Source organism: Lepisma saccharinum, chromosome 10 (assembly GCF_977018435.1).
Source record: "Lepisma saccharinum chromosome 10, izLepSacc3.1, whole genome shotgun sequence".
NCBI classification, from domain to species: Eukaryota; Metazoa; Arthropoda; class Insecta; order Zygentoma; family Lepismatidae; genus Lepisma; species Lepisma saccharinum.
The window spans coordinates 83,205,349-83,229,905 of record NC_139238.1 but is presented as its reverse complement, the minus strand read 5'-3'; the positions used below and the strand labels follow the sequence as shown (position 1 = coordinate 83,229,905).

The 24,557-nt window shown below is 36.5% G+C and overlaps 1 protein-coding gene across 2 annotated transcripts in view; it reads left to right on the top strand.

Annotated features, from left to right (window-relative positions):
• Positions 1-24,557, top strand: part of Cdep (Chondrocyte-derived ezrin-like domain containing protein) — a 239,786-nt gene that overhangs the window by 134,847 nt on the left and 80,382 nt on the right. For both annotated transcript variants that reach the window (XM_083130037.1, XM_083130036.1), the window contains exons 7-9: positions 5,496-5,651; positions 19,845-20,005; positions 21,919-21,993. In XM_083130037.1, the coding sequence (XP_082986163.1) occupies positions 5,496-5,651; positions 19,845-20,005; positions 21,919-21,993 (392 nt within the window). The remainder of the gene's footprint in view (positions 1-5,495; positions 5,652-19,844; positions 20,006-21,918; positions 21,994-24,557) is intronic.

Sequence of the window (24,557 nt, the reverse complement as noted above, 5' to 3'; positions counted from 1 at the left end):
GTGACCAGTAGAAGGTGTATTGTGTGTTGGAGCTATCAAGAAGTGATCCACTAACAATATTGCAACGACATTTCCACATGCGTTTTGGTAGTAATGCACATGTTTCATCCTTCCGAAAGATTTGCCAAAGTTACAACTGTGAATTGTTAGTGTCTTTGAAACCGTGTGAGTGTGTATGTGTAGATATGAAATTTTGGCCAACACCGATAAAGTACTAATATAAAATTTACCGATACAGATAACCGATATTCTACCGATCCAGTATAAAATTAGAAATGGTTCTTGAAGAACCAGAAACGTTCATTGACCTAAATGTGTGTTTCAAGGTGACTGCAGTGAAAAAGAAATTGCATATTTAGACATTTTCTTTTTTTAGAAAGTATGGCATGGAGATTATCCATAAAAATTACAACAAAATGGAAGAATTTTACTCTAAATTATCAGATATTTATCGATATATCGGATCAGTAAAATAATCGGTAATTTTACCAATATACCCATATCAGCCGATACCCTCTTATTTTTCCCCTTCTTTTCCATGTTTCTTATATTCCGTAAAGTGTTTTTCCAATTTCCTCGGAGCTTTCATTCCACATTTTATCCCATATCCTCTTACTAGTCTCTCCACTTTCTCAGATATCCCTTGGAAGTATGGGATTCCTATATACCTAAAATCCCCCTCATCTCCCTTCTCTTTCTCCTCCCCTCCCTTCAGGGGGGGAAGAAGGGAGTTTATGGCATAAAATATGAATGTAACAAAGAATACATTGGCCAAACGGGGAGAAGTATGGACATAAATTAGGGGGAACATGACAAAGATTTAAGGGAGGGGGTCCCCAGAACAGAGTTCTCGGAGCATATCATTGAGAAAGGACATGAAATTAGAAAACTGAAGTTAATCAGGGAAAAAGTAAACCAATCAGGAGGAACGTATATGAAGCTTCTTATATTTGTAAGATGGGAAAATAAATTAAACAGGGATGATGTAAACGTCGATGAAATGTGGGTAGGGATGTTTAATAAATGGGGAAAGCGGAAGTATAAGAAGATAGGGTTCCATGTTACCTCGGACGTATTACGCGGGGCTCAAAAAAGACAAGACTTTGAGTTAGATATGACGTAAACAGGTAGGGAAAATGGAGAGGAAGTAGGGGAGGAGAAGGCAGCACACTGACAGGTTCCTGCATTTGTTGAGGATGCATTCCACAGTCAGTACGGTGTCGTGAAATGGAAGTCGCGTCTTTATAATTTTATTGTTTTTATTGGGAAGTGTTCTTTTAGCCTGAGATGGTTTTAAATCGTGATTTAGCAATAACGAAGGGCTTGTAAGTTTTAAAAGGTTTTAATATGGATTCCATTTTTTCCTTTTTTAATAACCAAACCTGTATCATTGTTCCTGGAAATTTGGGAGAAAAGAATTGACATGGCTATGGTATATTTTGGATAGCCTATGTAACTTAAGAACCTGAAGAAGGGAACAGTTGTTCTCGAAACGTCGTTCAGGGAAAACCAGATACTCACAAAACATAAGTAAAATAAGTCTTGTATTTTTAAAATATGTGTTTAATTACCAATAGAGTACCGATTAATCGGTCCCACCCCTAATATATATATATATTTGGTCTAGGAATTAATTCGTGCACCTGGACAAGAGATGGCGTAATGAGCGTATCATCCCACAGTTCCGTGTAGCCACACATGCGTTGAAAACTCCTGTCAGCGCGCATCGTTCGTAGTATAGGGCAGTTGATTGACGCGTCAACAATAGCATTTTGTAGTCAACTGAACATGGCGCAGTTCGTGCCAGATAAAGTGTTTTTGCGGGGTGTTTTGCTTCATTACTTTAACATGCAGAAAAGTGCTACCGAAAGTCATCGTATTTTGGTGGAAGTGTATGGTGACCATGCGCTAGCTGAGCGAACGTGTCAGAAGTGGTTTGCACGGTTTAGAAGTGGTGATTTCGGCCTGGAAGACCAAGAGCGACCTGGACAGCCAAAAAAATTTGAAGACTAAGAATTGAGAGCATTGCTCGATCAGGATTCGTGTCAAACGCAGGAAGAACTTGCAGAAGCATTAGGCGTTGATCAAACAACAGTTTCCAAACGCCTCAAAGCCATGGGAATGATTCAAAAGATGTCACATTGTTTTCCACATGAATTGAAAGACAGAGACGTTGAAAGACGAAAAACCATTTGCGAATTGCTGCTTCAAAGATAGAAAAGAAAGGGGTTTTTGCATCGCATTGTTACTGGCGATGAGAAGTGGATCCATTACGAGAACCCGAAATGAAAAAAGGCCTGGGTGAAGCCAGGTGAACCAGGTCCATCACAACCAAAACGAGATATTCACTGTGCAAAGGTTATGCTGTGCATATGGTGGGATATGAAAGGTGTGGTGTACTATGAGCTGCTGCAACCGGGTTAAACTATTAATGGAGAATGTTATCGACGACAATTAATGCGTTTGAAGCAAGCTCTGGCCAGGAAACGACCAGAATAGGAGAACAGACATGATAAACTTATTTTTCAACATGATAACGCTCGTCCACATGTCGCAAAACCGGTCAAAACCTATTTAGAAAATGTCGGATGGGAAGTTTTACCCCACCCACCATATTCACCAGACGTTGCTCCTTCAGACTACTACTTGTTCGATTGCATGAATAACGATTTGATTGGACAGCGGTTCACTTCTTCAGAAGATATCGAAAAATGGGTCTCTGACTGGATCGCTTCAAAGGATGAGGACTTCTTTCGCCACGGAATCCGTAACTTGCCTGACAGATGGGCGAAAGTGGTGGCTCGCGATGGACAATATTTTTCTTAAGGTATTTATGTATTTTGTGTTTGAACTACAGCTTCAATGTGTGCGTAACAACCACACGAATTAATTCCTAGACCATATATATATTAATTTACCAAGATATTTGCTTTAAATATTTAGGAATTACATTAGAATATTAATGTTATGTTATCACACAATTAAGTATTTTCACAGGAAGCTGGTAAAATTTTTAAAAAGTTTGAGTTTTGCAGATTTCCAGAATAATTAGACTCGGCGAAAGTGTTACACAGCATTTTTGTAAAGCCCATGGAAGATCAAAATGTCGGAAAAGTATTGTCTGGTGTCAGTAAATAAATTCCAACTAGGGATGGGCTATATCAGATATTAGATATCGCAATATATCATCAAAAAAAATCATCCCAGATGATACAATATGATATTTTTCCATATCATGATATCAGCGATATATCGTCAAATATCGTGGACATGACATATATCACTAAAATATTGTGATGATATATCACCAACATGATATATATCACCAAATATCGTAACGATATATTGCAGGCACGACACACATCACCAAAATATTGTGATGATATATTGCCGACATGGTATATATCGCCAAAATATTGTCACGGTATATCGTCTAGAGTCGTTTTCACGTTCAGAAGACACAATGGGCTCTTATGGGCAATGCTTTTCTTATGGGAAATACGAGCGCGCTGTTGTGAAATTTCTGGATTTACAAATTTAGCTTAAGTAAAATCGGTACCTGCAGTTTTGCAGGATATTTTGTAGAGAATACAATGGTGAACACAAAAAACTGGTAACTTGCTTACATAATTTTAGATAAATTAAAAACGCAAATTTTCTGTGAAAACACAATTTTTACATTGTTTTCATTCCTAACGTTGAAACATGCCGTAAAATTGAAGCATTCATTATTAAAAAAATTGACACTGTTTTTTAATTCTCATAGGTAACGGTGGTACTCAGAATTTATCAATACTTTAAAGCATATTTGCATTAAAAAATATTCAAATAAAGTATGTGGATATTTTTTATATTCGTGCAGTAGAAAATGTCGTCGCTGGTCATTTTTTGTTCTGTAATTCCAAGTAAAAACTTCCAGCGACAAAGTTGTGGAGAAAATAATGAAATTATTTTTTATAACCACTCAAAGGTTCCCAGAAATATTACTTCCATGCATTTGGAGTTTCTTTTTAACCCGAACCGCGCGCGAAGTAAGGAGACGTTGTCTGGCCATCTTGAGCTGACTCACCGCAGCATTCCGGCTAATCACCACCAAGCTTTCAAGTTGTCATTTTATTTCCATTCAGTAAAAATATGAACTTCATACAGTTTGTTATAATAGAATTGAAATTACTTAAATTTAATAATTGACAATTATTTCCAATGCTGCTGTTGTGAGCAACATTAGTGCTGTCGCAAATACACGTTGTTTTTGTTTACATTACTGTCGACATTAATACTGAAATGAAGATCACCTTTCAGTTTCCAACGTACACATAAATTCATAGACACCATATTAACCTTTGAAAGGCTTTCCAACACGTGACAAAGTATGGGGCTTCAAGATAGAAATATGACATGCCTTGCTTGAGTCATTCACGTCTTATCAGTTCACGTGGGCCATAACTCATTTTTTTGTTTGGGTTGCAACTTGAATCAAACCCATGTGCCAGGTTCCCCTTACTTGAGTGAGAGATCTGCTTTGGTCTGTTTATACTTTTTCCCTCTCTCGAAAAAGTGTTTTCAGTTGTGTAAGCTCTCAGTGATTTTTACTTTTTTAAGTGATTTTTGAAGTGTCATATTCGTGCATTACACTCGCATGTGTAGTGATCGCAATGGATCATAGTAAAAAGTGTAACTGTAACGTTCACAGTATAATATTAATATTAATAATTACATATAATTATCATTATATATACAAAATATGTAACACCTTCATTGTGAAGGAAGGTCATCATTTCCCGGCGACATGAGCTAGCGCTGTATTGGCAACACTGTGCGGTTTCTCCATAAGCGCCGTTGTGTCTTCTGAACGTGAAAACGACTCTAGTTGATATTGCCTGGATGATATTTTTTCAGTATAACGATATATCATCTGGACAATATATCACCCTTCACTAATTCCAATCAATAGATTGGCATTGGAATTGGCCAAGTTCTAATTTACATTAAACCAATTTTTCCACCCATGTGTTTGAGTAACCACCCTGAATCATGAATACTGATTGTATATTTGTAGTAGGGATGGGACCGTTTAATCGGTACTCTATCGGTATCTGCCAATATAGGCATATCAATGTATTGGTAAAATTACCGATTATTTTACCGATCCAATATATCCATAAGTATTAAATAATGTAGTGCAAAATTCTGCCATTTTGTTGTAATTTTTATGGATAATCTCGATGCCCTACTTTCTAAAAAGTAATTGTCTAAATATTCGACTCCTTTTGCACAGGAGTCACCTCGAAACAGACATTTATTAAGGAGATCAATGAACATTTCAAGTTATTCAAGGTCCATTTCTAATTTTATATTGGATCGGTAGAATATCGGTTATCGGTATCAGTAAATTTTATATCTGTACTTTATTGGTATCGGCCAAAATTTCATATCGGCCCATCCCTATTTGTAGTATGGAATTCCATTTAATCTATTGTCTTATTTTATTTCAGGACCATGAGGGTGTTCCACTAAACCTTTCAGTAGCACACATGGGCCTTGTAGTGTTTCAGAATTACACAAAAATTAATACGTTTTCTTGGGCGAAAATTAGGAAGCTTAGTTTCAAGAGGAAAAGATTTCTGGTGAAGCTGCATCCGGAAGGCTATGTAAGTCAGTTTGTCATAGCCTTAGCCTTTGAGGACTTCTTGCTTCATGCTATCCATTCTAAATGTTGCCTGCTTTCTCTATTGATCATGTTAGAGTATTCCGCACACCTGTGTGTAGTGATTGCAGCAGTTATTTTTATTACTATTATTATTAGTGGTAGTAGTAGTAGCTTATTTTATGCCAATTATGTTCGGTGGTTATCGTTTTGCATTCTAGATAGTTGAAATATATACATATAATATGTGGTGCATTTGTTAGTACTCAAGTTGTTTTTTTTATAATAACTCTTCTGAGAGACGGTATGTTTTCTTTTATTATACCTGTCAGGTATAATGTGCTACATGGGGGAGCATTATGAGATTTAATTATCAAGTACTGCTTGTATATATTTTTTTTAATTATCAGGGCAGAGTAGGATAAGTTACTCAAGAAAAATTATGTGTTACTGTTACCTTATATCAAATACTTCACTTCCAAAAGTAATGTTACCGTTACCATTATTTTCCTTCCAAAAGTAATTTTACTGTTATCATTACTTTGCTTCCAAAAGTAATGTTACTGTTACCATTATTTTGCTTTCAAATGTAATGTTACTGTTACCATTACTTTGCTTCCAAAAGTAATGTTACTGTTACCATTACTTTGCTTCCAAAAGTAATGTTACTGTTACCATTACTTTGCTTCCAAAAGTAATGTTACTGTTACCATTACTTTGCTTCCAAAAGTAATTTTACTGTTACCATTACTTTGTTTCCAAAAGTAATGCATTACCATTACTTTATCATACATTAAGAACATCTAATTGTTTACACAAACATCATGTCTGCTCTCTGTGATCATCAGCATCAGGAAGGGGGGGATTCGAACTGTTTTCCCACCCTGTCTGCAAATTTGAATCTGATAATCACTCATCTGGTGGGTCGAGTAGAAGAAGTTTTCTAAAGAATATAATTACGATAAGAATAAAATTGGTACACTTTTGTCAGTTCATAATAGTTATTATGTTATAAGAAGAATCTTAAGAATGATAATATTATTATTGTTATTATTTCTGCCATTCAAGTTCCAGCCTCAAATCAATGGGTATGGGGGGGGGGGGGGAGGTGGCAAAGGTTTTCAGAGCATGGTTCTGATCACATCACTTCCAAAATTTCTGAGATCGGAAATATAGCCCTACCCCCACATCCCCTAAATGTGCCTTCGTGGCACAGTGCTATATGCACAGGAAAGTTTACGTTCACCTCACCTCAAGTTTCATCAATGGCCCTGTACAAATTTTTCTAGCAACAACCAGTGCAGGTTTCCAAGTGGGCTTCACATTTAGAAGTTTAAAACAACTAAACAAAGCATGTTTCACCATGCAAATAAATTCTCCAGTTTTGACTTTATCAAGGTAATGGTGACAAAGTAACAGTACGAAATGAGGTACATCAACAATGACTAGTGTGTGCCAGTAATACATTACTAATGCAAGCACCACAAAAGAAATGCATTACTAATGCAAGTACTGGTAGCATGTTACTTCCCAACTCTGCATCAGGGTAAGATTTGAAATATTATCTGATATTCCAATATCAATTTCTTCTGGTGTAGGTAGACAATTCTTTTCTGCATTTTTTTTACATAGTTATACAGTTATTGTAAATTCAGAAATTAGGATGTGGACGAATGAAAGGACAGATAGCTGTTAATGATATTTTGGTTGAGTGATAAATTTGTCAGTAATTTTACTGATCTGATATTTCCACAAATATTATCTTGCCCCTCAATTATTTATCTGATGTGAACATAGAAATTGTTGCATACTATTTTTTCTAGTAACTGTATTTCTAACCGTGCAGTTTATTTTTCTGTGGCAGAATGTTATATGATGAATATATCATTCAAATTATGTTCAGCCCTCCTCCGTCGCAGAGTGGTTAACATGATGTTAGGGGGTCCCGAGTTCAAATCCCGGTCTGAGCATGGGTGTTCTTGTGAGTGTCCCTTCATGAATTTCATCATATGATCACTCATTCTAATCATCACAATTAGCCAAAGTGGAAGAAAAGTGACACTAAATAACAAAAATTTTAAAGAATGAAATAGAAGAAAATTATGATCAAAACATATTTTCCTAGGGTTGAGCCAATAATTACATGAATTCTTAAAATTCCACCATTTAACTTGCCGTATGTGATTACATATTGAGTTACTTGCATTTTGAACGTATAGCATGTTAGGAAGTTAGAATTACTGACACTGTAAAATAGTTTTGTGGAGCCCATTCAAGAACTGTTAACCAAACGCATGTTTCCTGCACAAGTTATTGAAAACTAAGGGACCTGTCAAAACAAGGTGTCAACTCAATCTTCATTATAATGTAAAAATCTTGATGTACCTCCATTTTGGTGTACCATGAACATTTAAAGTATCACCTCTCAACATATATATATCTTGGCTTTTCACGAGTGACATGGTTAGTTTGCGCAATTTACTATAAGTTTCTAAACTATAAGCCTGTTATGAAGCTTCAGACTGTAAAACTATCATGAAAACTGAACTACTGAAGCTGAAATTTCTATACAGTACATCTATTGTATGTGCCAAATTATAGCTACTCTTCTAATAATTCTCTGTTCCGCAACACTCCACCCTTACCGGGCCGCTTCTGGCAGGAAAAACCCAAATAAACAACTAAATAGGCTCGTTAGTCCTGGGTTCCCATCCCGTTCCTCACCAGAGCACTCAGAACCAAAGAATCAATCACAGGCAAGAACTTACTGAAATTAATGTTGCAGGGTGATTGCTGAAAACTCGCAGAAATGGGCTTTATACATTTATTTACAATTTAACAAAACAAGGCTCGGATTCTTCCAATAATTCTCTAAGTTACATTATTTACATTCCCCTAACTTGAGCCCCACGGCAGAACTGCCAAGTGGAAGCTGAGCATCGGCAGAACTGCCTCGGGATGCTTTTTCTCAAGGAGGCCACTGGAGCCCGAATATTACTCTCCCTTCTGCTATCCAGTTCAAAAACACACTCTCCCTGTCCTCTGCCACAGGCCATATTTATACTTCCTCCCACGTCGCATGGGGGAGGGCTGTAAGTTCAAACCTTATTGGATCTTATAAGCTACACAGAACCACGGAAGAAACCAAAGCATACAAAATCATACACAATCACAAAAAAGGAACAAAAAGACAAATACTGTTTGTAACAAGCTACTGTTCTCCAAGATATTTTTTTGCACGAGACAACTTTCTTTTCCATTCTCTTATATCTTGTATGTATTCTTCAAGTTGTGGTTATTTGCTAAAGGGAAAAGTAGTAAACTTTTAATGTCGCATGAAAAAGTCAGTCATATTGAAAATTAAAAACAAGGTGCTCTTTTAAACCTTGGGCTAGAAAATACATTATTATGCAGTAAATCTTGAAGCTTTCCTGGCGACGAATGATGAAAAGATTCTCTTGAGCTATTGACCAAATGAGTTCTGGAAAGGTTTACAAGCTTTCGAGAGCTAATGCCATTCTGATCTTCAGGGTAGAAGTGAATGAAGATGAGAGTGGCGTTAACTCTCGGAAACTTGGAAAATCCTTCCTGAACTCACCTGCTCGATAGCCTGATAACACATTATTACCTGTTATCAAGGAATGGATAGTGCAAAGGCACTACAAACTGATAATTCACATTTTGTTTGAATCATGAGACCTGTTGAGGTGAGACCAAAGAATGAATGGGTAAGCCAGTATACATATTACACTGATTCATATACAAAATATGGTGGCATCGTCACCTTGCGATCAAGGTGTCACTGGGTTGATACCCGGTGGAGGCACACATTGGTTTGGATCCCACTTTAAACTGTAGGTCCAGTCCCGATTAGCCTTGCTGTGCATAAAGTGGAATTAGAACACCTAATCAACCAATCATATCCAAAATAGAGGATTGTTGGTGGAGATGTCATAATAGATGCCAGATATTCTTGCTTGTGTCTCTTGTTATTGATTTATAGCTTTTTAATGATTACTATTAACCACTTTGGACCAATATCAATAATCATACTGATTATTCTTGAACATTTTAGGAATTTAAAAATTTTCAGCGTAGATTTTAATAGGAATATCCTAATTTCATTTTTCGTTGAAACCTGAAAAGTTTGATTACACATTGTAGTATATGGGTAGTATACCAGAAGCACAAACTGAAACTGTGAAAAGTACATGATAGTAGAAGAAAAAATGTCTCATTAGACATGGTGTCACAAACGAACTGGTTACGAGATAATTGCGAATGTATGGTTACGATTTGCTGCTGACTTGATTGTAGGCATGATGCTTGTAGGCCTACCTGGTCGCATATCATGTACGAAGGTCCCATGTTCCCTGAGGCACTGATTTATCCTTGTGAATGTGCAACTTTCGACGTGCTGTCGATTACGGTAAGCTTCGTGGTACATGTGTGTAGCCTTGCAGCCTCCCGTGCATTGCCGTTAGCCATACCATACATTATATGCATATCCGCGTATTCTTCATTGGTATATGGTTCTTTCATTTTGACTACTGCAGCACAACTGACACTCCTCAGACAAGTAACATGCCTGTTATGTCTTCCATCCTGTACAGGACGTATGGTTTGTTTACAATGCCCCCTTTCGGCAGTGTTCAGTTTTAAACAAAGAAACCTAGGAGTGCGCAAGGGGACAAGCATTCAGTGTGTAAAGTCAGTGGCATATCGTAACCAAACCATACATTCGCAATTATCTCGCAAATGGTTCATTTGCAACCTCATGTTTACCGAGACTTTTTTTGCTTCTACTATCATGTACTTTTCACCGTTTTAGCTTGTGCTCTAACTTATGGTACACCCTGTTCATTTTCCTGCCATGTTTTGTCATAGATTATTCCTACAGCAACATACACTGTGTATAGGATGGGAAAGTTGACTTCATCCACCAGTACCATATGATGGCAGTTAAGTCATGTTTTTCAAAACTACAGATCAGGAATGCCCACAGGGAGGTATTACGGTGCAGGATGTGCCATCGAGATTTGAGGAGGGGATTTTATCCCTTCAAATAATGTAAAATTCAGCATTTATATATTTTTCCAAAAAATATATAAAAATTTTTACACCTTAAATGCACCATATTTAATCCATTAGATGAAGAAGAGGAAGTATTTAAGGGCATTATCGAAAGGGGGAGGGGGAGAAATATCCAACTGTTACATATTAGTCATTAATTGACACGTGGGTTCTGGGGGGATTCTGAATTAAATATTGGGGGAGGGAACAGTATCCAACTCCAGGTCTTAGATTATGGTGGGTATTTTAGTTAGAGGGGGATTGAGCATTAAATTGATGGAAGTATCCAATTCTTGTGTATTACTATTGTCTTACACTGTTGCAGAAATTCTGATGTGGAGACTGAGAATTAATTTTTTTAGAGGCGGCAATATCAACAGAAAGTCTAAAATTGGGATGGAAATTTTGGTGGTAGGATTGAGTACTAAATTTAAAGGGGAATATATGAAGCTCTTGATACAGTGTCAAGGGATTTCTGTAGTGAAGAGAGAGTTCGAACATTAGATTTTGGAGACTGTATTTAGCGATATGGTATCCACACATTTTCGACTGCAAACGTGCCAAAAGAGAAGCTGGAAGAGACTAAATATATCGGATCCTAAGAAAGTATGGACACCCCATTAAATTAATATTCTTGGAAGCCTGCAAAGAAATGGATGTAAAAATTTTCTTGCTTGCTTTGCTGGCAATATTATGTTACGAGAATACATGTTTGGCACTTTTCTGAGGTGAATATGAAGTTTTATATTATAGCTGCATTACAAGACATAAGCAATATTCTCGATATTCATTAATAACATCACTTCTAAAAATATTAAGCTTAGTGTTGGCGTACTTCTCAATTTACAGCAGGTGCATTATTTGTAACGAAAAGCTAAGAAAAGAGTTACTTGTGGTAGACATGCTGTCGTAATTAAATACTTTGTAGGGATTACGATATTGAGGGCACGAATGATATTATTTGGGGTGGGGGTGCATGACGTGATTTTTGGGGGTTGGACACCCCTGCTACAGATGATATTTCAGTTGTGTCTTGTTCATTTATGTACATATGAAGTTATGACACATTCAAATTGCTATGCAACACAAGTATCAATGGCATGTCAGAAACTGTTTTTTTAATTGGTATGAATTTTAAAATGCAGGCTTTTCAAATACAAGGAAATGTTTAGAATGCCCTGCTGAACTAAAGAAATTATGCCATCAATCTTGCTCTTTTTTTTAGTATTGTATAATAATTAAATATTTATGTGGCGAACTATTGAACAATTAACTTCACATGGTTATAGGACCATAACAGTGCTGCATTTTTGAATTTTTGTATTTTTTTTTGTTGTTTATTGTGGGGTGCCACAGGAGTCTTCTAAAAATATTTTGTTGGTGAAATTTAATTTTTTCTTCTAATTGTGTTTGTTTAGAAGCAGATACCAAAATCTATATTCCCACAAGATCATGACTCTTTTTAATAAAAAAATACTGTCTACAGTAAATAGTGCACCAATGATCAATGTAAACACATAGATGAAAAGAGTAAAGGGTGAAACAATAACAGAAGATGTGGTAATTCCGAGATCACACATTTATATCAACAGTCCACCATCTTGATACAGTGCAACTTGTACACTGAGATCCTGCCCTTCATTCACAATCTTATTAGGTGTGATGATATAAAAGGGACTGTTATATATACTGTCGCCAGTTTTAAGCATTTGTTTGCTGTCAGTAATAATAAATGTACGTTCAGATTGTTTGTCTTTAAAACCAAGGATGCATAAGGGGTTGTGTGCTGTGTTTTGTGCGAATGTTCTTTGTATGAAGAAAATTGCAAATAGTTTGTAGTGTTTCAATGTGATTTTATTTGTGCAGGGAGAAGTAAATTCTTGCAGTGTTTCTGTAGCCTTTGAGTAGTTTATGGTAGAGTAAACATTCATTCACAGTTTTTACCTTGTTTATGTCATGTATCTGAGTTTTGTTGCCTAATGTCTTGTTTTCTTTGTTCCCGTTTCATCATTTCATGTGTTGACTTCTTGGGCTTACCAGGCAGAGGTAAAAGAAAGACTGTCAAAGTGACATTTTTAGATTGTTTTTAATTCTAACATTGTTTTTTGACCATGAATCTAACTAACTTCTTTTTTCCTTATATATCGCAACGTAGATTCTAATCTAACCACTATCGGCTTCTTACTCTTGTCACTAAAGTTGCTCACCCTTTCTAATGTGTCGTATTAATATCATTTTTACACCAAAGTTGCAATTTTTCTAAATTTTTCTCTTCACAGGTTTTTTTAATGATGCACTTAATAATTATTTAAGTGTTGCTTTTATTTAAAAGTGTCATGTTAACTTTGTAAATTTATTTAAAAAAATAGATATTGTCAGGTATCCATCAGTACATTTTATTTAAGTGGATATATCAAACGTTGAAAACACTGTATTTTAGTTATCCTGTAATGTTTCCTGAAATATAAAAATAAAATATTTTTTAATTGATAACTAGAACTAGCATGAAAAAAGAAATTCAATGCATGAAATGTGAGAACATATAGAGTATGTTTCAGAAAGTGTTTTACAACTTTGAAAAAGTATATAAATTTATGCAAAGGATATATACAGTGCTTTGAAGTTACCTAGTGTGACAGAACATTTCAAGTTTGGTGCACAAGCATTCCTGGCCAGTTAAAATCAGCTATTCTTATTGTGTTTTTTTGTTGGAAGAACCAATTTTCTGCCACACAAGTTAAAAGGAAGTTTCACAGTCAGAAATTCAAGGAACCTCGATGGATCTATAATTTCCATGTAGGACAAAAATATTGACATCGGATAATTTGGGCACCATGTGAAGAAGTAACATGGTCACACGTGTGTCACCTAGTCACCCATTTGTTTCATGCAAAGTCACCAGGTCACCCTTCCAATGCAGAGTCACCTGGTCACCATTCTGTATTGTGCAAAATCACCTGTCCACATCTGCTTCATGCAAAGGTACCTGGTGCATCTTTTTCCTGCAAAAACACCTTGTCACGCTTCTGTGTCACACAAAGTCATCTGGTCACAATTCTGTATCACACAAAGCCATCTGGTCACCCTTCTGTATCAAACAAAGTTATCTGATCATCCTTCTGTTTCATGCAAAGGCACCTGGACACATCCATACCCATGAAAAATGGATCAACGGATGAATAAAGATTATGATTATGATATGTTTTGTTCAAAGGCACCTGATCAGCAACATGTTTCTGATATTACCGTGAAATAAGTTTCATGGAGTTCTAAGTCCACAAATATTGGTGCATCATGGTACTAGAAAGGGAGTACTTCAAATGAGAGTTAATGAGAGTACTTCAAACATTTATAATATGTCCATTATACCCAAACTGAAATATTTGAGTTTAGTAAAAATAAGCAATGATGACATTCTGTAACTATAAGAGACAAAAGAATACTGATTTTCCTGTGTGACTTTTCAAAATATTGTCATATACCATCTGAAAAAAATTAGGCCTATATGCCCTTTCAAAGTTGTACATCTCCTTTTTGAGATACTCTGTATATTCCTTGAACACATCACGTTCAAACGAATAACTCTGCTAATATAAGTGCTCTATACTGGTTTAGTATGCCTATGTTTAAAATAAAATAAACCCATCAACATATAAGAATTGTGTGGAATGACTCAAAATATAAGAAACTGGTAAACTCATATGTATAATGCATGTGCATCGGTTAACTTTATGTAGGTAGTTTGCTAAGCATGAATTTTTCATTTGAAAAACACACACACACACACAAGTACTTAATATGCCTATCACTCACTTGTATGCCATCCTGTAGTTGCTAGATGTAGTATAATGTGTAGAAATATTTAAACTTATTTTTTCTTCCTAATATAAATAATAGAAATAGGTTTAGACTTTTTTAAAGGCCAGGTTAAGGCAATAGCACAAAGCTACAGAATGTTTCAACTAGTACCGAGTCAATATTACTTTGAACCAATACCAATACTTCAAAACTCAGAACTACGCGGTACAATCCAAACGTTCGAGGACTCTGCTCATAGTTCCTTACCATGATGACTTCAAAACACTGATGCACAACCACCTTCAAAGTAATCCCCTTGGGCAATAATACACTTTTTACAGTGCTGGTAAAGCTGCTGAAAGCCATGTTCTGCAGCCTCATGTAATGTCTCCTGCGATGCTGCTTTCACCTTATTTCCTTTCATGAAAGGGTGCCTCTTTATATGGGTTTTCATGTGGGGGGGAAGTAGAATTTGCAGGGAGATAATGTGGGTACCTTCTCCATGATAATGGACCTGCCCACCAGTCCAACTCATGTTGCAAAACAAGCTTCCAGCAGCTTTACCAGTGCTGGCAAAAATGTATCATTGTCCAAGGGGATTACTTTGAACGTGGTTGTGCCTTAGTGTTTTGAAGTTATCAAGGTAAGGACCTATGAGCAGAGTTCCCGAACTTTTGGATTGTACCACATACAAGTTGTTCAATATTGATTCATATTAACATGAAAGTATTCCAGTGCAATTACAGGCATCAATTTACCAGAGTTTTGCTTTAAAATGCATGTTGAAATATCAAAATAGCTGCCGTTAAATCACAAAATTCACTTTTCACACAATATTGGTGTAAAATGAGTGACAATTTTGGATTTTGCATAATTTCGAGGACAATTAGACTTCATGAAAGTGTATGAAGTTGGTGTAAAATACCCAATTGCTGTGTTTCAACATCTTTTTCTCCCATATTGCGAACACTTCTATAATGTTTGAAATTTTTAAAAAAAAATGTAATGTTGCATACATTTCTACAGATAATAGTTTTCTATTACTAGTTGTAGCTCCCTGATTCCATTACTTGAATTCAAGAACATCTGTCTCATATTCTGTAGCTTTTGCTCTGTTTAACATGCATCAAAGGTTTGAGGTGTTACTTGTGATTATTTATTCTTTTTAACATTTTAAAGCTAATAATTTTTTTATTGCAGTTTATATTTATAGATTAAGAATCATGACATCTGATTATATATATATATATATATATATAATGTGGCACATAGTAATAATTAGAGACCGGATTTTAAAGGGAAAAATTTCCTCTAAAAAGGACAAAAAAGGGAAAATTATTGCCAAAGAAAGGGGGGGAAGGACTATAGTTTTGTTTGCACTGCACTAAAAGTACTATTTTAAATGAAAGTGCAATATACACCATTCATATAAAAAATGTGTACATTGAATTTCGTATTAATGTATCCCTTTTTATATATGAATGGTGTATATTGGGCTTTCATTTCCTTCTTTTTAAGGTAAAGTACAGCGAATAATCTTACCATCCATTTAGATGAAATCTTGAAACAGCTTACAGCATTCCAAAGCTTGCTGCCACTTGTACCTGGCTTTGCCATTTCACTGACACTCAATACTGTCATCACTGTCACACAGTTAAGTTAAAACTATTCTAAAGAACATCACAATAAAAGTCTAATTCTAGCAGATAAGTACACTTTCAACCCAACAGGCGTGCCACTTACAATGAGTTTTACTGCGTAAGCCCAGATAGCATTGTTTCAACAATTGCTGCAACGTACTCCCAACACTCATGGAGGGAAGGTAAGGTAGAAGGTGCTTCTTCTTTCTGTCCTCTAAGCTGCACCAAATAGACAATTGTTGAATGTTTTGTTCAGGGAAAAGCAGTCGTACAAAATATTTGATATCTTGTCAATAAAGGGACCAAGGATGATGTTTTTTAATAAGGGGAGAAAAAGGAATGTAGGTTGAAAAACTAGTCAATAAAGGGACCAGAAAGAAAAATGTTTTTAAAAAGGGGGGGAAAGGGAATGTGGGCTGAAAAGGGGCAGGGGAAGGGAAGTCATAACCATGTAATCTTGTTGGGAGAAGATAATTATTAACACTGTTGTTATTTATTCCATGATCAGTGTTGAAAAATAGAAAAGGACTTCCCTTTAAAATCCGGTATCTAGTAATAATGGAGTCTGGTTTACTTTCTTGCATTACATCTTAACTTAGAAGCACAAAGCTCTGTTTGAAGCAAAGTAAGCTAAATTACTTGATGCTCGAAGAAGCTACTGGTTAATGTAAGAACATTTACCGTCACCAGATATTGAATCTAATAGCTCTTCATTACAAGACTATATCAGCCTGGGCATGAGCATTCCTTGTGACTGTCCTTTCATCAATTTCATGTAATCATCACTCATCGTCATTGTTGCGAGTAACAGAAGTGACAGAAAAGTGATGCTGAATAACAAGAATACAAAAACTATAACAATAAGTACATCAAGAAAATCTTATTGCACTGTCACTGTACATGATGGTTGGTTTCTCCTTGTATATGTGCATTGCTTGCATTGTAGCCTTTATTTCTTCGAATTTATGTTGTTACAAGCAGGTTTACACATTTATTGATGTAACATTTCAGGAGAATACTTGCTCAGTGCATCAGATATTAACATGTAGTTTAAAGATAGTTAGTATTACAATTATAGCTAGTAACCTAGAAAGCACAGACAACTTGCTGCAAGCCTGAAGCAAGCTTGCACCCAACTATCTAGTTACCATAGGTCGAAGTTGCTGCAAACTAGCCAAGGCAAGCCTGCTTCAACCTTGTCATACCTAGCTGTAAGCTTTCAGCAGTAGCCTCACTTGCAGAGTACAACTTACATCAAACTTGCATTCAGCTTGCCATACCAAACTTACTTTGACAAACTACCAAGCTTGCCACATGCTTATGTGCTCACTGGGAATACTGATCATCGTTAAATTACAAATAAAATAGCTGATGAAAGAAATGTGTGTTCTCTCAAAATGTTACATCAAGAAAGGTGTTATGTTGCTTATAAAACGTTAAGTTAGATGAGAGAAACTACAATGCACAATACTCTCTACCGTCAAGATGATGAAAAGAGCTGTCTTGTTGCCTGGCTACATTAAGTGGTTGACTATGAAGAAAATATGGTAGAATCATGGTGCTGATCCCACCACCTTTGTCTCTTACAAAGATTTAGATTTTCATATTCTTACTCTAAGAAGGAATGTAAAAACTACAGAGGAATAACACTAATGTGCCACTCAGCAAAGGTGTATGAGAAAATATAAGAGAAAAGAATAAGGGAAGTAACAGCTGAACATGAGAGAGGAACAGTATGGATTTAGAAGAGGCAGATCGACAGTAGACCTGATATTCACCATAAGGCAAATGCAGAAATGGCACTACAAGTATGGAAATGATTTGATTATGGCATTCCTAGATATAGAAAAGGCATATGTTAGCATGGAGAGAACAAAGATTTGGAAGGCTCTAAGAGAGAAAGGAGTCGAGGAAGAGAGAGGTGTAGATTCCAGAGCACATACAAGGCCAACCAGAGCTGTGTGAAGATGCCAGTGGGAAGAACGGAGTGCTTCAGTATAAGTAACTAAACAGGGAAGTGCTCTTTCCTGGATTACAATGGATGCAATTAACAAAGAGGTGGGGAAGAAGATAGGAGAGGAGGAGATGAAGGCCCTGTCGTTTGCTGATGACTTAGTAATATGGAGGAACAGGGAAGAAGTACAGACAGCTTGATAGTTGGAATGAGGAATCAGAAGAGCAGCAATGAAATTCAGTGCAGAAAAGAGCGAGGTGCTAATATCTACAAGAAACAGAGCCAGAAATTAACCAAAAATAAAGATGGACACGGAAGAGTTGAGGGTAGTGAAGCGCTTCAAATATCTAGGAAGCATAATTGAGAGAAGTGGAAGAATAGATGAGGAGGTAAACAGAAGAGGACAAATGGGTGGTCGACTATATCAAAGTGTTTGAAGATTAATATAGAACTGGAATGTACCTATGAAATGCAAGAAGGTAGTATACAATACATACTATGTGCCAATAATTATGTATGGAGCAGAGACTTGGACAATGACAGAGAGAGACAAAAGAAAGATGCAGGCGGTGGAGATGAATTTTTTAAGGAGTATATTGAGGAAGACTAGAAGGGATAGAATAAGGAATGAGGAGATCCGACAGACAGTGGGGGTGGTGAAGCTTCAGGACAGGATAGATCAGGAACAGATGAGATGGTTCGGACACATGAAGAGGATGGATGCAGGAAGACTAGCAGTAAGAGCTTACCATGCACAAGGAGTGGGAATAAGGCCAAGGGGTAGACCAAGATGTCAGTGGAAAGAGCAGATAGTGGAAAGTGTTAGGAGAAGAGGACAAGATTGTAACACCATGGAAAGAGAGGAGTGGTGGAAGACCAGGTAAAAAATGGAGACGTTTGACTTATATGCCGACCCAGCCAGAGGTAGGAAACGGCGAAAGATGATGATATTCTTAGTCTTAAGAACCTTTCAAAAGAGCTCAAATATTGTACCTAGGTGTAATTCTCTGCTGTTGTCCATCCTACCACATTAGTCATTCTGCAAACAATAAAATATATCACACCATTCCTTGCATAATATGATGCTCTATTTTCTCAATGTTTCCATGCGAGAAAACCCCCCATCCCCCCAGGAGCTACAAATTTATTATCAGTGCATATTTGTGACAATAGGAAATAGTCATTATTTTTATTGTTATTACTAAAATTATGCACGTGTTAAGCAAAAGGAACCAGACTCTGTTATTCCAGAAATCTATACTACCAAAAACAAAAGCCATGCTCAACATAATTCGTAAATATTCATAGCTGAAGATACCGCAATAGTTTTCTTCTTACACAAATATGTAATAATTTCATGTGGCTTGTGTGAAAAGAATTCTTTAGTTGTGTATCCTTTACAGTGACTCACTAGAATGTCAACAATCAGCCTGATGTGAATGGTGATAGTAAGTCACCAAAATCAGTAGGTGAACAAAGTAATTTTTCACAAAAATCACATGGAGTTATTACATCTTTATGTAAAATAAGAATTCAATTGTGCTATGAATGTAAGTGACAATAGCTTTTTTTTTGGCAATGCGGATTGTCAATCAGTTGCATGTACACAAATTTTGCATTTATTGTCCTTAAAATACATTCATTCAAGTATTAAACCTAATTTTCCATCTTTTTCTAAAACTTGTATGTTTTTGTACATGCATTTTATGTATGTCTTGTATATTTTTTCCAGGGTTATTACAAGGACACAGTAGAGTTTTTCTTTGAAGGAAGAAACGAATGTAAAAACTTTTGGAAAAAGTGTGTCGAACACCATGGGTTCTTTAGATGTGCAGCTGTAAAGAGAGTACCTAGGCAGAAAACAAGAGTTTTAAGTAGAGGCTCATCTTTTAGGTAAGTTATTGTAACCTCCATTATGGCTGTGCTGATACCTCTTGGATCTAATGCAAATATCTTTACGGATTCTCACTGACACTGATACTTGAAAAATGTAAGAATTCGATGTAGGTCAGAATATTTATAAATTTTAAATTTTCCACTAGAACTATATCATAGCATTGTATCAGAGTTTTGCTTTAAAATACAGTGGTGCTTCACATAACAAATGCCTTGCACAATGAACATCCTGCATAAAGAAAGTGCACATGTCCTGGAAAATATAATTAATGTTTAATATAACAATTGGCATAGCCACAACAGGCATGACCCCCTCCCAAAATCTGGCTAAATTATTCTGCTCTTAGATTTTCTGGTGCTGTACTAAGCTGCAAAGTAATGCAAATTTAGTATTAGACAAGATTTCTAGATTTTTCTTTTTTTGGTGGGGGGGGAGTCACCATATTTTGTACACATTGTGTGAAGAAAACTGCAAAAATTGTAAAATATGTAACACAGCCTTAAAAATGTATGTACATAATAAGTTAATGAGATACATTACAAATTGTTTCAGTTCACGTTTTGTACATTTTTTAAATCAAAGATTGGGGCTAACGCGAAAAAAAAAAATCAGGTTCCACTCCTGAATGCAACATATTCCAGGTTAACCAAAACTGGCACATACTCATCAAATTTGGAAAAGTTTTTAGTATATTCTGTTGAAACTACAGCTTACCAATCCACCAGTTTTTTGTTGTAAAATATTCATTATTTCATGTAATCAGCACACTAAAATTGTTGGTATTGTGATTAAATTGCGGACAATATTTTCCCATACTGATACGACTACTAGTATTGATAATATCACTTGTGGTATCTCTTCTACTATCATAATTTAACTTAACTTCTCAACAGATATAAATTCTGATATTGTACAAGGGCTGTTCAAAAAGAAACCAAACTTTTACAAAATTGAGAAAATGGTAATATTCACCAGCTATTTGGACCTGTCTTCTTCAAAGTACTCCCCTCCCCTGCTATTCTTCCAGTCCTGGAATGCCTGCTGGAACTCCAGTTTTGGAATGGTCTGTAGGTCCCGTAGCGAATTCTCCTCGATCTCTTCTATTGTGTGGAACCTGTGACCTTTGAAGGTTGATTTCAGCTTGGGGAAGAGGAAGAAGTCTGCTAGTGGCACATCAAGTCGGCCAGTTGTGGGGCAACAGGTGTCTAGTTCTTTGCCAAAACTCCCAGATAACGAGTGAGGAATGAACATGTGCATTATCGTAATGAACCATCCAGGACTTTTTCTGCCACATCTGTGGCCAATTATGCTGCACCTTTTTTCATAATTGTTGCAACTTCTTGTATGGTAAGACGATGGTTTGCACATATGACTTCCCGCACCCTTTTCATGTGATCAATGTCGGTAGAGGTGGATGGGCACCCAGATTTTGCATCGCTCTCGATGGAGGTTCGACCCAATCCGAGACGTCTGTACCATTCGTAACACTGTGTTTGGCCCAAACATTCCTTGCCATAGGCTTCGTGTAACAAGTTGTATGTCTCTTTGAAAGTTTTCTACAGTTTTACACAGAATTTAACACATACTCCCTGCTCTTCCAGTTCCTTCATGGTAGGGTTACTGAAAATCGCCGCTGACACTCAACACACCTCCACTCGACACGATCTACTGCGTTTAGCAACAGCTTTGAAATTGGGCCAAGTTAATAATTAAGGAGACCGTTAGGCACAACCACTGTTGGTTCACTTCAATGAATTTATATACGAACTTTACAAAAAGAGTTTGGTTTCTTTTTGAATAGGCCTTGTATTTACACAATTTGTAACTTTTTCTAGTTGTTACTAATCATAACTTTCATTGCAAGGAACAGTATAAGTTGCAACTGAAAATCCATTTTATTTTGTTGTAGGTATAGTGGAAAGACACAGAAACAAATTGTAGAATATGTACGGGAAAATTACGTAAAGAGACAAACATTTCAAAGGTAAGTATAGATTTTTTGGTGACATTTTGTGTGTTTTTAACTTTTTATGTGTTTATTAATAAACGAGAAAAGAAAATTTCCGTATGTCTCTTCAGTTATTCAGGTAAGGAAAATATATATATGTAAGGCAAGTCAGGCCTTCGACAAAAACTGAGTAGTGGAAATAATGATAATTATTTTATTCCACTTCATTAATATTACATTCTTGGGAGACTTCTACTCAAGTCATTAGATGATTGACTGACTATCCAGCTCTTGAGTCTTAAGTATTTTTCACATTTCATATGATTAACACCAAAAACATAGTTACTGTATTTTGTTATTAACTTTACACACCTGATTCAAAAGAAATCTTTAGAAGCTGGAGGAAAATTTTAGTCACGAAATTTGCATTATGTAACCTCTCATATAAGAATCTCATTTTAGGAATTTTGAAAAACTAATGTAACAGTTTATTCCCATGAGCATGCACACGGGGAGGAAGGGGAAGGCAAGCGGGAGCAATTGCCCCCCTAATCACGTACGTTCGCAGATTTTTTTCCACGAAGGGACAAGCAAGATATTTTACCATGGGACATATTACCTCGATAATAGTGCTCAAAAGCACCACTTGAATTTGAAATTATATCATTCCTGCGTCCCCATTACATAATAATTAATGTAAATTACTATGACTGAAATCAAATTATACATTTGAAATATATACTTTCAGGTTGACATTTGGTTTTGAAGGGGGAGATGTGGTCATCCTTGCCCCTTGCCCTTCCAGACATTCCATGTCCCTACATTATTATACTTTCACCTAGAAATTTAGTGGAGAGGAATCTTGTCACTGTTATTAAATGATGTTATACGAGAAAATGAAGTATTTTCAAGCCGATGAAAGTTCAAAGCAACTACGGGGTAAGGGGGTGCAGTGGCGCAATCACAACGGGGCAGAGGGGGATTGCCTTTTCCCAACCTTGGACGGAAATCAATTCTAGGGGTGGTCAAAACTGAAGTAAAATAAAGCAAGACTAGCAGGACTAAAGGATACCCAAGATGGAATTAGTTTTCATGTCTTTCTTGCAATATTTCTTCCAGACAGCCAGGAGCACCTGCAGGGGGCCACAGAGGGGCAATTGCTCACTTGACTTTAAATTTTATACAAATAAAAATACATTTCGTAAAATTTTCTTGCTAGATTCGTTCGCAATGTCTACTTTTCTTACAGTCTTGTCAATTGATTGATTTAGTGTTTTAAGTCCACTTTATGCACAGTAAGGCTAATCAGGACTGGACCTACAGTTTAAAGTGGGATCTGAACCACTCGTGCCTCCACCGGGTATCGAACCCGGGATCCCTTGATTACAAGGCGATGATGCTACCACTGTGCCATCGGGAAGGCCCTACAGTCTTGTCAAGTTCATAGCCATAGCTAGGGTGTGGCGGAAGTTGTCTCTGAATGCCGAACAATCTGAATGAGAAAAATTGTAAAAGAGAACACCCTGTGAAATTTTTTGCACCCTATTAAATCAATACTGTTTTCAATTTGAGAAAATATTGGATCGAAAAATTTTCTTGCTCGCTTCGCTCACAATTTGTTTTCTGTAATGCATTGTAAATTGCCAGAGAGAAGTAAGAACAACTAAGTACTTCAGACAGTTGCTGCTACAACAGTTTGGTTTGCAGGAAAAGGAGCGTGCACATTTCAGAGACAATTTATATAATTTTTTGCTGTTGTTTTGTTGTGGGGCGGGGATGAATTGATTATTATGCAATAAAACTAAGACTGTGACAAAAATGAAATTTTTCTTTCCCGACTGAACTGAATTTTTAAGTCTATTGCCCCCTCTAATCAGAGGGTCTGCGCAAGCCTATGTTTATTCCTTGTATTAAATGTGGAATATGAAAACATGAAGGTCTCATCTGGTTCTCACATTTTACACTCGCATTGTTCACCTAATTAATTTATTCAATTGGTTATTCTGCCAGAATAACATCATTTTGGGCTACCTCACACTCAACTTAGTTGTGAGGATTGAATTGTTTTAGATATGTCAATTGTGCTCCATGTTGCTGGTTTGAACATCCAAACATGTTTTAACTTTTTGTTGAAATTTCCTCAAGGAAGTCCTCATGTTGATGACAAAAGTGTTGAACAAGGAAAAAGGAAACTATCATTCATAAGTACCTCCACTTTTATTAAAACTGGGTTCCCAATGCCCTGAAAATCCTGGGAAATTCAGGGAAATCAACTTAACACATTCACACTCAGCTCTGGGAAGGGCATTTAATCAGCCAGCCCAGGCATTTTCTGAATTCAAACTTACTTTTAAAAAATGTGGCTGCCATCTTATATTTTTGAGTTTTTCAAAATGGCGTCCTGGAGGCTGAGTATGGCGATTTTCATATCCTTTTTCAGCCAGGCGGATAGGAATCAGACCTCGTTGAGGGAGGGGACCCACCTTGGTCCTCCAAGAATCCGAAAGTGTTGGGTCCCCTGGAGTCCTCGGAAATTTGGTGGCCCGGACATGCTCTCAGGTACTGCATCTGACCTCCCAAAGTCGTGCATCCCTTTTCAT